Source organism: Ascaphus truei, chromosome 2 (genome assembly GCF_040206685.1).
Source record: "Ascaphus truei isolate aAscTru1 chromosome 2, aAscTru1.hap1, whole genome shotgun sequence".
Lineage (NCBI taxonomy): Eukaryota > Metazoa > Chordata > Amphibia > Anura > Ascaphidae > Ascaphus > Ascaphus truei.
The window spans coordinates 400,687,268-400,702,928 of NC_134484.1; the positions used below are offsets into that span (position 1 = coordinate 400,687,268).

The 15,661-nt window shown below is 44.5% G+C and overlaps 1 protein-coding gene across 4 annotated transcripts in view; it reads right to left on the reverse strand.

Moving 5' to 3' along the window:
• Window positions 1-15,661, reverse strand: part of CASD1 (CAS1 domain sialic acid O acetyltransferase 1) — a 62,305-nt gene that overhangs the window by 23,680 nt on the left and 22,964 nt on the right. For all 4 annotated transcript variants that reach the window (XM_075587327.1, XM_075587325.1, XM_075587326.1 and 1 more), the window contains exons 3-8: window positions 11,528-11,648; window positions 8,442-8,486; window positions 6,441-6,503; window positions 4,437-4,481; window positions 1,384-1,507; window positions 25-239 (exon numbers count right to left, since the gene is read on the reverse strand). In XM_075587327.1, the coding sequence (XP_075443442.1) occupies window positions 25-239; window positions 1,384-1,507; window positions 4,437-4,481; window positions 6,441-6,503; window positions 8,442-8,486; window positions 11,528-11,648 (613 nt within the window). The remainder of the gene's footprint in view (window positions 1-24; window positions 240-1,383; window positions 1,508-4,436; window positions 4,482-6,440; window positions 6,504-8,441; window positions 8,487-11,527; window positions 11,649-15,661) is intronic.

Sequence of the window (15,661 nt, forward strand, 5' to 3'; positions counted from 1 at the left end):
TGTTGAACACTTAAAGGTACTTACAATATCTCTGCTGGACTCTGGGAGATGAAGACCATCCAACGATTCCATGATGGTTTCTTCTGAGATCAGTTTAGAAACACTGAACATCTTAATTTTTGATTTAGAATTTCTACTGGTACCATTTAATACTCCAACTGCAACTTGATTATATGCATCAATCCTTTCGTTAGTGATCATTTTGCGACTTTCACGTAACAATTGTTCATGTACAGGATCTAAGAAACATAAATGAGGTAAGAACTATCTACAAGGATTATCGTTCTGAATTGCTGTGAAATAATTTCAAATACAAAAGCAAAGAAGGGCCAAATTCCCCCTTCACCCACCCTCGCTAGCCACAGTAAGCCTGGCACGGGTGTTTAACATCTTCATTGCCTTAGCGGTTAGCCGCTACGGTAATGAAGTTGCTGTAAATGCATTTTTCCTGCATCGGATGCATGCCGGGGGGCTCCGGTGCTGCTATTAATAGCCATCAGCTCCGGAGACCCCGGCATCAATCCGAGGCAGGAAAAGGGCCTGATTTTTTCTAAGTCCCGACACATCGCAGCTCATCGAGGCATCTCCCCACCAATCTACCTACATTTTGTGGTGTATTGGATTTGGGGAGAAGAACGCCTTTTAGGGCTGCGCTGGGCTGCGATAGGCCGCAACAGCCGACTCGCGGGTATCTGAATCGCGCGAGTTTATGATCCTTCCGAAAATGGTCGATAAGCGGCTGATCGCCGCTCAATTGGCGATTTTCTTTGGATCATAAAATTTTGCGTCGATACAGGCCGTTATCGACCATTTTGGTCGATAAGTGCTCGATAAGGGCCTTATCGAGGCTTTCTGAATGAGGCCCTGTGTATGAGTAATATCTTCCTCTAGTGGACACTTAATAGATCTTGGCAAAAGGTGTACAAAGGCTATTTAGTGGAATACACATACAGTAAAATAGATTAATGCTCATGTCCGGAAGAGAGAAAGTAGTTTGTGAAAACAAACAGGACAGCGCTTCCAAAAACCCTGCGAGCCTGTATCTTTGCACAGCATAATGAAACTGTGCTGTGTTGCTTTGTTTTTTTATTCTTGTGCAACATGCGCCAATACATTTTTATTAGAACTTACCTAGCAGCCCTTGTAGTTTCATTTTGACTGTTAACCGCCAAACTTTTTCTTCAATAATGCTCAATCTCTGTGTAGTAAATCTAGGCCTAGGTGTACAGTGCTACTGCCCCCAGAAACACCTCCATTTTTCTTTTCAAATCTCTTTTATATGTTTGAATGCAAATTGTTTTTTGTAAAAGTGACTGACTTGTATTAAATCCTATATTATACACATATGCATACATTCATACATAAAGTACACATTTTGTTTACCTTGTAAGATCCAATAAACGTCACTAACATCTGTTAATTGTTCCAAAACAGGTGCTACTTGAGTCATGTTCACTTTGTACTGCGCAAGAGACTCGGCGCTGCCATTGTTCATCTTTATAGACCACTAGAAAACAAAACGTGTGCTTCTTTAAAATCGTTTTATTTGAAACCAAGTCATATTTGCTGTAAAGCTTAAAAAATGTAAGCGATCTTCTGGGTGGGAACTCCTCTCAATGCTTACTTTTATGTTTATATGTACTTATCCATTTGTACTATTTTCTCTGTCTAATGTTTTGTATAGTATCTCCGTCATGCATTGCATACATGGGTGGTGCTATATTCATTTAAACAAATACTAAAAATAATAAAAGTCCTAAATCCTTCATTGATCAGTAATGTTGCACAAGTCAATGGCACACAGAAGAGGTTAACGATTTTAAATATTGTTAATTTTTTACTGATCACATCCAGGTATGGTAAACTAAAGTTAGTCTGGTTCAATATCTAAAATAAAATGTCACTATCTTATGATTGAATAAACATAATAATATGCACAAATATGAGCAGCTTGTAATGAATATTTTAATGTTCTGTAGTGCCAGTTGTACATGCAGTTCATTACAATTCACAATTTAGAATATACACACACACAATACACAATTTAGAATATACACACACCAAGTAAAAAGATCCCTTGTGAGCACATTCACATGTCTTAGGCAGGTCTACAACCCTGCCTTTCACCATTGTCCCCAGCATACAGTGTTCCACTGCAGCAAGGGATTCTGGGAAATGACATGCAAATGAGCACACAATGTGTCACCTTTTGTCTGAAAAACCATTGTTACATGGAGCCCATATAAGCTAATGCTCGCTGTTAACACAGCTTTAAAGTACAGTATGGGAATCAGATGCAAAGCCAGATAAACCATTCACAGACATGTTTCAAACTTAATGGGTATCATCAGTGTGAAGTATATCTTTTGAGAGTTATAATATATGCAGCCTTAAAGTACTTATATTTAAAACGAATTACCTAAGCTGCTGATCGATTAGTTCTCCCATGATCGATCAGCAAAGATCCTAACTTGGCAGATACAATATATTCTTAAATGACTAAGGTAACATTATCTATTGTTACGGTTTGCAATCCAAACTGCAGGGAATATTGGCAACAAAGTATCACAAACAGGAAAGTATTGCAAAGATCTTACACTGCTGGGGAGGTGGGCTAAAACCTGCTATAGAAATCAAAGGATGCTCAGTACATTAAAACTCATTCAAAAATGGCAATAAAGTTGAGAAAAAAAATGTAGTACAGGCATACCCCGCTTTAACATACACAATGGGACCGGAGCATGTATGTAAAGTGAAAATGTACTTAAAGTGAAGCACTACCTTTTTTCCACTTTACAATACATGTACTGTACTGCAAACATCATATATGTGCATAACTGATGTAAATAATGCATTTGTAACCAAAATAAATACAGTAGGCTTTATTCAAATAAAATGAATGGGAGCAAGCAAGGAGGTGAGAGGCGCGCATGCGGGTCAGTACTGTATAGCTGCTCTCTCCTCGCAGTCTCTCTCTCTCCTTCTCGCAGTCTCTCTCTCTCCTTCTCGCAGTCTCTCTCTCTCCTTCTCGCAGTCTCTCTCTCTCCTTCTCGCAGTCTCTCTCTCTCCTTCTCGCAGTCTCTCTCTCTCCTTCTCGCAGTCTCTCTCTCTTCTTCTCGCAGTCTCTCTCTCTTCTTCTCGCAGTCTCTCTCTCTTCTTCTCGCAATCTCTCTCTCTTCTTCTCGCAGTCTCTCTCTCTCACTCAGTCATGCACTCTCTCTCACGCCCTCAGTCACACACACAGTCACTCAGTCACACACACACAGTCACTCAGTCACACACACACAGTCACTCAGTCTCACACTGTCACTCAGTCTCACACTGTCACTCAGTCTCACACTGTCACTCAGTCTCACACTGTCACTCAGTCTCACACTGTCACTCAGTCTCACACTGTCACTCAGTCTCACACTGTCACTCAGTCTCACACTGTCACTCAGTCACACACTGTCACTCAGTCACACACTGTCACTCAGTCACTCAGTCACACACACACACACACACACACACACACACACACACACACACACACACACACACACACACAGTCACTCAGCACACACACACACACAGTCACACAGTCACACAGTCACACACACACACACACACACACACACACACACACACACACACACACACAGTCACTCAGCACACACACACACACAGTCACACAGTCACACAGTCACACACACACACACACACACAGTCACTCAGCACACACAGTCACTCAGCACACACACACACACACAGTCACACAGACACACAGACACACACAAGCAAAGATTGCAGTAGAAGATCTTCTCCTCCCCCTCAGTGTTGCTCCTAGTTCACATCACATGCAAAGTTTCGAAGGAGGGAGGAGCGAGCTCGAAGGAGGGAGGAGGAGGGGGAGAGCGGAGGAAGCAGAGCCAGGGGCTGCAGTGAGTGCGGGCGGAATCACTGGTTTAGCTGCTGATTTATGGAGCGGGAGTGCAGGGGGAACGGAGACAGATGGGAGGGGGAACGGAGACAGATGGGAGGGGGAACGGAGACAGATGGGAGGGGGAACGGAGGCAGATGGGAAGGGGAACGGAGGCAGATGGGATGGGGAACAGAGACAGATGGGAGGGGGAGGGCAGAGGGAACGGGGAGATCGAACACACCATAATAGGGACAAGCATGAAGGAGGTTGCGGGATTGTTGAAGTGCGCACGCCGCCCCCGGGTGTCCGTACTCGCGAAGCACGCGTACGTACACAGGGGTATAGTGCAACAAAAAATAAATGTACGTACTTGCGAGTGTACGTAAAGCGGGTGTATGTAAAACGGGGTATGCCTGTACGTACATTATTATTTAATACTACAAAATTGATTTATTTAAAAAAAAAAAAAAAACACAACAACAACAACATGTAGGATATTGCATGAACTGCTCCTTTAAATTAAAATGTGGCTCACCGTGGCTGCACCTGCTAAAATCATATGAGGCTTTGATGTAAGACTCTGAAAGAAAAAAAGATAAATGATAAATACAGTACATATTTCATACCTGACTTTAACTTCAAATGTGTGAGGTTTTACTATTAGCACTGACAGACACCTGCAGAGAAAACAAATGTGGCCCCCCTAGGACTAATATGGCCATTAATTTCACTAGCTAGTGTCCTCTATTTTTTAAACTGAGAAAATACTTTTATATGGGAAAAACAACGCTGGAGTGAATCTTTACCCTTCAAAATCCCTCACACAGCACAAAAAGCAGTACACAGAAATAGAAAGCTGTAATAAATCAATAGAAGAAATACTGATGGTTGCTTTGCATTTTCAATTATTTTTTCCCTGACTAAGGACTCACTGTTTTCTTAACACCTTGTGAAAACAAAATAAGGAAAAGGACAAAAAAAATAAGAAAAAGCACTTTGCGGTATGCTTTATTTTTAATATAGCAGCGTCGCTTAATAAATGTCTTATTAGAGGTTGCAGAGACTGATAATCATTGCTTTTATAACTGACAATTTATATTTACCATGCAGTAACGGCACTATCATAAAAGTGATTTGATTAAGTAACCTAAATAATAAATCTGGAGAGCAGTAATGCAGATGTCTGATATGTACAAACTACTAATAAATCTCTAATTTTACTGATTGCGTGTTGTAAATAAAAGTCCTGCAGTGCTTTATTTCAGTTTATACCCGACTACAGATAGCTTTTCCATGCGGAATTTGGAAATAATTAGCAATACTTTTATATCTCATAAGCTCATAAACTAATATATTTAAATGTTTAAGTACAGCAAATAAAATTATCACTTGTGAGCACATTGCCATGTCTCTGACAGGTCTGTAACCCTGCCTTTCACCATTATCTCTTAGCATACAGTGCTTCCACTGTAGCTAGGGATTCTGGGAAATGACATGCAAATGAGCACAGTGTCACCTTTTGCTTCGTGTCCATTTTAACGTTGGACCCCTATCAGCTAATGCCTGTCGCATTACACCTCTTTTCAACACAGCCTGGATTACAGAAATGCATAGTTTAAGTAAAAAGTTGGTACGGTTTTGATGTGCTCATGCTTCCTTGTTCTGAAACTTATCACATCATTGTTTTGAATATAATCACACTTCCCAAGTGTAAAATAAATCCAAAGGTAATGAGTTCAAGCAGCAATCTGCACTGCTAACTATATATGGAGTTTCTTTTTTTTCTTACTGGACTGGGGGTCTGTGGAGCTGACAAGTGGACCCCTGACCTCCAGGTACCGACTGTTTGCCAAGCGACTAAGAGATTTGTCCCCAGGCATGACAACATGCCAGGTGGACACAAATTGGCTGTGGGTTCAGAGCTCTATCCAATGGCCAATATGAAGCCACGTCATCAGCAGGAAAGGACGCTGCGACTCCTTAAAAATGACCTCTGGTTCCATGTTTGGAGTTTATCAAGGAACACAGACCAGCTGCCTAGGACATTTGGTCATGGACGTTGTGCTGCGACCAAATATCCGCCGGTGTTTAGCCGCCACTAACCTCGCAGCCGGGAAATCTCTACGCCGGAAGCGTCGCCACCAAGGTAAGCCGCTAACCTTACCCCAAAAAACCCTAACACTAATGCTACCCCTTACCCTAAAAACCTTAACCACTTACCCTAAAACCCCTTATCCTTAAAACTTTATTTCCCTTACCCTCATCCCATAAAAACCTAACCCGTTACCCTAAAACCCCTATCCTCGGCGGCCAAACACCGGCTGTAACCAAATGTCCAATTCCGCCCATAAACTCCACTGGACTGACTGATTCAGGGAAGGAAATAAGGTGTGGGGATTGCTGTTAGAAGACACGCTGTAAATGTCTCACAGGATTGTAAACATGTAAACCGTCAGACCGTGAGCAATAAAAGCATCTCTCAGAGATAAAGGAACAGACGTATATATCATATAGCAAGAATGCATCAAGAGATACACACCTCACGCAGAGACTGGAAGTATTGTTTCATGGAGCTGTTCACTTCTGGATACCACTGAAAATCCTGAAAGGAAAATGTCAAATGTCACAAATTTCTATTACCATCTACCACATTCACAAGCTCAGTCGCAGACTATGTAATCTACTGTAAATTGATCCGTAAGGAAAGTTGTACTCGGCCTTCGAGAGGCATCCTCTCTTTCTTCCTTAATCTTGACTCCTGTTCTACTCAACCCTTGTGCTCCTTCATAGGACATCTCGGGAAAGGCAGTGAGCTTATGATTTATGGAAGGACAATTGAAGTCTAGTCTGCCATGTCTTTTCAGCATATCTTATAATATATAAAATTGAATGGTTAGTGCTATCTGCGGTGAATCTGATTGGTCCTCAGCCTCTGGCCAATCAGATTGGTGGGTCTGACGTCACCCAACTGACACACACACACACACACCTCTCCCTCCCTCCCGGCGTTCATCTCTCCCTCCCTCCCGGCGCTCCGCTCATCTCTCCCTCCCTCCCGGCGCTCCGCTCATCTCTCCCTCCCGGCGATCCGCTCATCTCTCCCTCCCGGCGATCCGCTCATCTCTCCCTCCCTCCCAGCGCTCCGCTCATCTCTCCCTCCCGGCGCTCTACTCATCTCTCCCTCCCGGCGCTCCGCTCATCTCTCCCTCCCTCCCGGTGCTCCGCTCATCTCTCACTCCCGGCGCTCCGCTCATCTCTCACTCCCTCCCGGTGCTCCGCTCATCACTCCCTCCCGGCGCTCCACTCATCTCTCCCTCCCTCCCGGCGCTCCGCTCATCTCTCCCTCCCTCCCGGCGCTCCGCTCATCTCTCACTCCCGGCGCTCCGCTCATCTCTCCCTCCCTCCCTCCCGGCGCTCATCACTCCCTCCCGGCGCTCATCTCTCCCTCCCTCCCGGCGCTCATCTCTCCCTCCCTCCCGGCGCTCATCTCTCCCTCCCGGCGCTCACCTCTCCCTCCCGGCGCTCACCTCTCCCTCCCTGCGCTCACCTCTCCCTCCCGGCGCTCACCTCTCCCTCCCGGCGCTCATCTCTCCCTCCCTCCCGGCGCTCATCTCTCCCTCCCTCCCGGCGCTCATCTCTCCCTCCCTCCCGGCGCTCATCTCTCCCTCCCTCCCGGCGCTCATCTCTCCCTCCCGGTGCTCCACTCACCTCTCCCTCCCGGCGCTCTACTCACCTCTCCCTCCCGGCGCTCCGCTCACCTCTCCCTCCCTCCCGGCGCTCTGCTCACCTCTCCCTCCCTCCCAGCGCTCCGCTCATCTCCCTCTCCGGTGGGGGAACAGGCAGTGGCCAGGCAGGCTGCAGCTGCCTCGCGGCGCCTAAGATGGCGGCGCCCGGAAGGACACCCTTCCTCCCTCGCGGCGCCGAGTGAGAAGATGGCGGCGCCCGGAAGTAGAGGTAGGTGTCGAGTGTGTGTCGCTCTCCCACTTCCCCCCACCTCCTAGAGCACGCTCTCTACGGCTCAACATCCCCGAGGAGCAGGAGGAGGGCGGAAGGGAGTTAATACCTCCTTTGTGACACCGGGAGTCGGTGGAGGCCACGAGGGGGGAGACAACCAGTGGCAGGCCGAGGAGAGCGGCATGCTATCAGGTGAGGAAATGCAGTGGGAGGAATCCATGCCTTTGACGCCCCCCCCACCCCCCTGCCTTTCACGCCCCCCCTCCCCCCTGCCTTTCACGCCCCCCCCTTTCACGCCCCCCCTCCCCTGCCTTTCACGCCCCCCCTCCCCTGCCTTTCATGTCCCCCTCCCCTGCCTCCGGGCAACGCCGGGTATATCAGCTAATAAACACATAAAAAAAAGCACTGGGGCTTTCATGTTCTTCAGATTATGTGCTCAATTGCAGTGCTCCATTAAAAAAAACTGTACTAGATGCATAACATACAATGAACCACTGTAGCAGTAAAACCAAAATATTATTCTGTGTGATATTTCCAACCAATTAGCTAGAAACTTATAAAAAATAAAAAATAGAGAAACACGTACCACTTTGAGTGCAGCAGTTTTGTCTTCGAAGGGAATGTTTGCATGCTGCCAGAATAAGACATGAAATTAGGGAACATGAACGCACGGTTTCCTATTTTTAATCAACAAGAGTTAAATGCGTAACGCTACATGATTTTTGACAATTTTCATATGCCGACGATGCCCTGCAAAGCTATGAGATTTAAAGTTACTGCTTAAGCACTCCTAAAAAGAAGTCGCACCCTAGCATACCTGAACCAGGCGGTGGTGCCCCAGAGTTTATATTTCTTCTAGTTTTGCACAGGTAAACAATTGAAAGCAGCAAGGTCATCTCCTCATGAAATTGTGATTTCCTATGGGCCGCTGGAGCAAACCCTGACCCCCTGGACATTTTATGTCTGGTGGGCATATGTTTTTGCCCGTGGGAGCCAGAGGATGGGGAGGGGGGGGAGGGGGAACCACATAATAGGGTAGTATGATCCGTTTTATTGATCTAAAGGATGGAGGAGTAGCTTGTATGATACATTTAATTGGTCCAAAGGAAGGAGAAGTAGTAATATGAAACTTTTTATTGATCCAAAAGGATAAAGGTGTTGGTAGCAGGATACCTTTTATTAGGCCAATAAAAGGAATCATACTTCCTACATCTTTTGCCTCCTTTACTACAGTATGTAATCATTAAAAGCAATATCGTATCACTATAATGCAGCATGTTACATTATAAACAGCAGTACAAAGGCATAATGCTGGGCAGAAAAATAAACAATGGAACAGACTTGTACTGAAACAGATATAGAAGGTAAACAGGAAGATACTCAGCAATGGGACACACTTCTCTATATGCTATTTCCCAATAACTGGAAACCTTGGGAAGGTAGTCTGTGTTTTTCTGGCATTTGCTGAATACTGAACTAGTGGTTAATTTTGAGCACAGTGGTTCTGGTTTAGCAACAACAAATGTATAGAAGAAGCGGCACTCACTAATAATCATGAATCAAATAAGTAAACTCAAGTACTGCAGGTGCTCTGCGGTGCAGGGGACGCCCTGTGAATCCCCAGAAAGGTTTGAAGAGCTGAATAAAAACAACAATCATTACTCCTTGGAAAATCTTCTTAAAACATCATTTTATTTAGGCATCACAAAGAGCCGTCAAAAATAATAAATTACATAAAAAGTACATTTATATAGTCCGTATCCCACTCTACTTTTGTATCAAATTACTGTCATTTTCTGATGGCACCAAGGACATTGCACCATTACCCGACGTCCTCTCCTCCGCCGTGGAAGTCAGCATCCCTCCCTCCCCTTTCCCTGTGTTTTACCCGTAAGAGACGTCCAATGTCACCTGTCTCTAACCCCTCCTTCAAACACAGGCTCTTCCCTTGCAATTATGCTTGCCACAGGGTGTCTGCCACGAACCCGGGGTGGGACACGGACTATATCAATGGATTTTGTTTGTATGTCATTTGTTATCTTTTGGCACTTTGAATAAAGCCCCTTTGAGGGACGAAATATTGGTGATCCCAAAATAAAATTATGTTTTAATAAAAAAAAAAAATGGAGTGATGCCTGTTACCATTCAGCTTCGCAACAAAAAATGCCATATAAAGAGCGGTCTATGAGGTTTTTTAATTTTGTTTTCTTAATACAGGATTGAAGCAGGGGGTCTCCAGAGCTAAATCCATTAATAGCAGCTCGGGACATCCCCCGCTTCCAGAGATACTTGCCTCCTAAGGAGGTGCCAGTAGCCGCTCTGGCTCACATCCAGGGTTTACATTATGGGGGCTTTTCATAGCTCCCGGATGCTGTGTACCAATAGGAAGCGGTGATATCACCCGGCGCAGCTTCCTATTGGCCCATACGATGCGGGAGCTTTCAGCTGCAGAGCAATACCGGCACCCCTTTAGAGGTAAGTATCTCCGGAAGCAGGGAGTCCCTGGAGCTGATATTAATGGGGCTCAGCTCCGGAGACCCTCTGCACCAAACCTGTATTAAAGAAAAAGGAGAGAATGTATTTATTTTTTTAAAGGCATGGATTGCTCCTTTAAGCACTTTGTAAAGGTTATTTTATGTCTTAAATTATTTAGTTACTTTCTATGTACATTAGATATTTTAATGTGTTACATTTGATGTGAGTAGTTTTTGAGATGCTTTGAGTTGTGCTGTATTATAATATTTTCAAATAGTAAAATCACCTTTATTATAACTTTTCCTAATAACAACCTTTGCCTTAAAATTATTTCGCCGTTTTCAATACCATAGAAAAATGTATATAAAATGATTAGCTCCTCTACAGGACATACTTGAAAACGAGAGGTAACTCAATGTATTACTTCCTGGTAAACCATTTGATAAATAAATACAGGATGCCACTTTAGGATCGCTGCTGCAGGCAATGCTTATGTGCTGTATTGTAAATTACATGTTTACTGTAATGCTTTTTGAAATGAGGCTTTACGCCATAAATCTGAAAATCATTTAAAACGATCCTAAAATATCCTAAGCATTGGAATATATATTAACCAAATATTAAACATAGTGTGGTTATGGGGTAGCCAACTCCGGTCCTCAAGAACTACCAACAGGCCAGGTTTTCACGATATCCCTGCTTCAGCACACTAATTGAGCTGAAGCTGGGATATCCTGAAAACCTGACCTGTTGGTGGCCCTTGAGGACTGGAGTTGGCCGCCCTTGGTATAGTTGTATTGAAAATCCCATACTGTATATGCAGCTACGTGGTACAACGGTCTTCAATTTTGTAATTAAATATTAGCTTTTGTACCAGTCCACTGGAGTGCTGATTTCTTTGCACTTCTGCTTCATTTGCTATAAGCACCAGCTGTCTGGATCTGCGATCACCTGTGGCAAGAATAACTTTAATAATTGAGAGGGCTCATTTTATACTTTGTGATATATATATATGCTACGCGGATCCAGTCGTTACCAGCCAGTATAAGCAGAGAACACTTAACACCAGATGAGCTTTGAAATAGTAGCAATGGGATGCATTAATACAACCGTCCTTCAGGAACCGTTAACTACTTTGCTAATGGACAGTAAAGTAATATAACGGAAGCAAAGAGGTTTCAACCAAATGTGACTTACCTTGTTTCCTTCTTCTTTGACAAGAGGATTCAGGATTTTCACAAAAGCATAAAACAACTGGCGTATCCTGGAATCCCCTACAAATGTGATATGTTGGTCTGCAAGGCATGTTTTCGCTTCACTGAAAAACAAAAAGATCTCATTTTGAGACAGCTTCAATAGCAGAACTATGTACGAAAAAGAGTCACTTAAAAGATGCAGTGCCACTTGCATGTTTTTTTCTTCTTCGTCGCCATACAATAGGGTGACTGATTTCACACACGACTGTACCTTGCTCACCGATTCAAAAGGAAAATATATATATATATATACTAGCTGAGAGACCCGGCGTTGCCCGGGATGTAAATGCGTAATAGGTAGTATTATTTATAAATCGTGGAACAATAGGTGAGTATTTGTTGTAAAGGTTTGGGGGGGGGGGGGGGGAGAAAGGGGAGCGGGGGGGGGGAGAAAGGGGAGCAGGAGGGGGAGAAAGGGGAGCGGGGGACGGGGGAAAGGGGAGCGGGGGACGGGGGAGGAAAGGGGAGTGGGGGGGGGGGGAAAGGGGAGTGGGGGGGGGGAAGGGGAGTGGGGGGGGGGGGAAAGGGGAGTGGGGGGGGGGGAAAAGGGGAGTGGGGGGGGTGGAGAGCAGTGGGCATATGTATTGTCATAATTTATGTATGGGCATTTCCCCCCCCCTCCTCCGTGCGTCCGTCCCCCTGCTGGTTCGGCTGGTGCCCCCCCCCCCCCCGTTCCCAGTGACTCCCCCCCCCCGTTCCCTGTGACTCGCGCTCCCCCCCCCCCCCGGCGCCCGCTTGGTCCCCCGATGTGCCGTCCTGCTGAGTGAGGCGTGCAGGCGGCGGCAGGAAGCGCCCTGTGTGGGCCTGAGACTCGCGCTCCCCCCCCCCGGCGCCCTCTCGATGTGGCGTCCGGCTGAGCGGCGGTAGGAAGTGCCCTGTGTGGGCCTGAGGCTGCATGCGCAGTGGGCCTGAGGCTGAGGCGGGACGCGCAGTGGGCCTGAGGTTGAGGCGGGACGCGCAGTGGGCCTGAGGCTGAGGCGGGACGCGCAGTGGGCCTGAGGCTGAGGCGGGACGCGCAGTGGGCCTGAGGCTGAGGCGGGACGCACAGTGACTTACCTGAGCGGGTGGTAGCGCCGGGGAGGTAAGGGAGCGTCTGGGGTAGGAGGGCCGCGCTTCCCGTCCGGAGCCAGTGCAGGGCGGCGCACGTGATGGGGGGGGGGGGGGCGGACAGAGGGGGTGTGTTTGTATAGAGCTGCTGTGTTGTGTGTGTGTGTGTGTGTGTATAGAGCTGCTGTGTTGTGTGTGTGTGTGTGTGTGTGTGTGTATAGAGCTGCTGTGTTGTGTGTGTGTGTGTGTGTGTGTGTGTGTGTGTGTGTGTGTGTGTGTGTGTGTGTGTGTATAGAGCTGCTGTGTTGTGTGTGTGTGTGTGTGTGTGGCCCGTCACTCTGCCTCAGGCCAATGAGAGGTGTGCGGGGGCGGGCGGCCCAAGGCACCAATGAGATTTCCCCTAGGGACACCGGACATCCAGGCAGGCAGGCAGGCAGGCATACAGTGCTTTCACTAATATAGTATAAGATATATATATATATATATATATATATATATATATATATATATATATATAAAATCAAAAAATAAATAGATGATACCGTTCTGTGGCTAATGAAATGCTTTTATTTGTGCGAGCTTTCGAGATACACTGATCTCTTCTTCCGGCGATGTTACAATGAATGAAGCAAGCAAAAGCTATACTATAAACAGTGTCTATTGGAATGTTATCTGTGCTATATATATATATATATATATATTTTGTTTTATTCCTGATCCCAAATTCCAATGACTGCTAAAACCCTCTAACTTAGTGCCATGAGTAGATTTCAAAGAACCATATCTGAGAAAATAAAAGGTGGTTTTCCTGATACGACTCTTTGTCGTCTTCATGGAAAACAGCTCGGTGATGTTTAGTTTGAAAAGTGCCAAAAACGAGTGGGAGATGCCAGGTAAACACGGGACCTTTCTGAATAAAAATAAAATGTAAAAAAATAAATAAAAAAACCTACGAGAGATAACAAAAAATAAAGTTATCTATCTGCTTTAATGGGACAATCCCTCCAAGGACCAAAGTGAACTAACTCCACTGACATGTTTGTGAGGCCTCATCTGGGTAATTGATACCCTCCTGACTCCCCATTTCCCCTTATCTTTATTAGTTCTCTGATAAGGACAGGGCGGGATAAGGGTAAAGAAAGCACTTCATTGGCAAACACTTTCCCCATTCAGAGGCCCTTAAGAAATTCAACTTGTAACTAATTGACAATAAAATGAAAGCTGTCAAACCTTTGCTATTGTGAAATAAGTGATATAAGGCGCAAACAACTATAAATAATAAAAATAGTGAATATATAATAAAAAGTGATGTGTGATGAAAATATTCCAACCACCCAGCTCAAACCTCACTGGTGGGACCTGTTTCACGGGTTCCAAAGATTTAAGCAATTTTCTCAAACATCCAGGGGGAGCATATGGGGAAAAAGAACAACAAGGTACACAAATATAAGTGCAGACGTTTCTGGAATGTGGAATGATTATGTCTTGGCTCGTATAGATATACTACTCACAAGAATTTAGAGTAAATCAGGCAGCTGGCAAATAGGGTTGCCACCCATGTAGATGGCTAAGATCTGGACCCCCCTTGTTGGAGATACTCCGTCAGCAAGGTGATGTATGCAAAATAGAGAGAGAGCTACATAGTGCGATCAAAAGGTAAACTTTATATTTTAAAAAACGGATCTGTATGTTGTTGTTTTTGAATATTGATCCTGTATCCATTCAGTGTAAATGAAATGTCATTATAGTAGATTGATATAGACTGTTTCACAATTAGCACTTTACAATATTATACTCACATACATTTTCACATTGAATATAATAGCCTACCTGATTACGCAATCTCAGTGAATGCCCATAAGACTCTGTTTCATGATACATAGAATCTGTACACTATTTATAAAATCAATTTATTGAATTATCTAGAAATAAGAATAGACAACACTTATAGTTTGGACCACATAGACACACCTAAATACAGGTGTATTTTGTTTAGAATGTTATCAGGAAATACTATTCTGCAACATCTCCTTATAATATAGTTCCCAGATAGATGCTGTGCAGATAATTGCACCCTATTAAAGATCACACATTTATACGAACTCCTAATACCAATATTTTATTAGACTCTTTATTTGCTAATTTGAGAACTATTGTTAAATATCCAATAATTGAAGATCTTCTGTAAAAATAATAGAATCCATAAAGAGCTTTAAGTAGTTTCATACTACATAAATATGATTATTTAAGTTCACCCCTCAAACTCTATCCCCTCACACTTTATTCCTTAATTGTTGTCCATTGATGATCGCAGATGGGACTTTAAACAAAGGATATCACTCAGGATTGCATTAGCAGTCAAACACATATGCCATACTAAACAGTAATTGTCTAATGACATTTCATATTGCCCAAGTTGGGTTGTTTTGTAAATATATATGCACTCTTAATGTTATGAGATTAGTATGTCTGCTCTATGTTTTTTCATTGCACTGTCAGTTGCACTTACACATTAATGTATACGAAGCAATTTATTGTATGCCATGAAATTTCCAACTTCACTCCCATAATAATAGTCATAGATCAGGTTGTTTAATTGTTTTATTGTATAATTAACTAGATTAGCTTGTTACATGGGTATATAAGAGTAAACTGTACCCAGTCCTATACACTCCTGACGAAGCCGACAACAGCTACAGCAAGCTGGGCGAAACGCGTTGAGTGGACCAATTTTGGGCTCAGACGCGACCCGTAGCTGACCAACTCTGCAGCCGTGACGTCATCATCCTGGACGGGCGCTTTGAGGGAGGCTCTGAATCGGCACACAGATCCGTGGAAGAAAGCCAGACACCCGAGGGAGGCGGTGAGCAGTTCGGGGAGCTTCTACTTTCTCCATTTGTGAGATACATGCTTGATTTTTACTGGCACATTGTAAGTGCGCATTTTACAGACCCGTTTTTTAAAATATAAAGTTTACCTTTTGATCGCACTATGTAGCTCTCTCTCTATTTTGCATACATCACCTTGC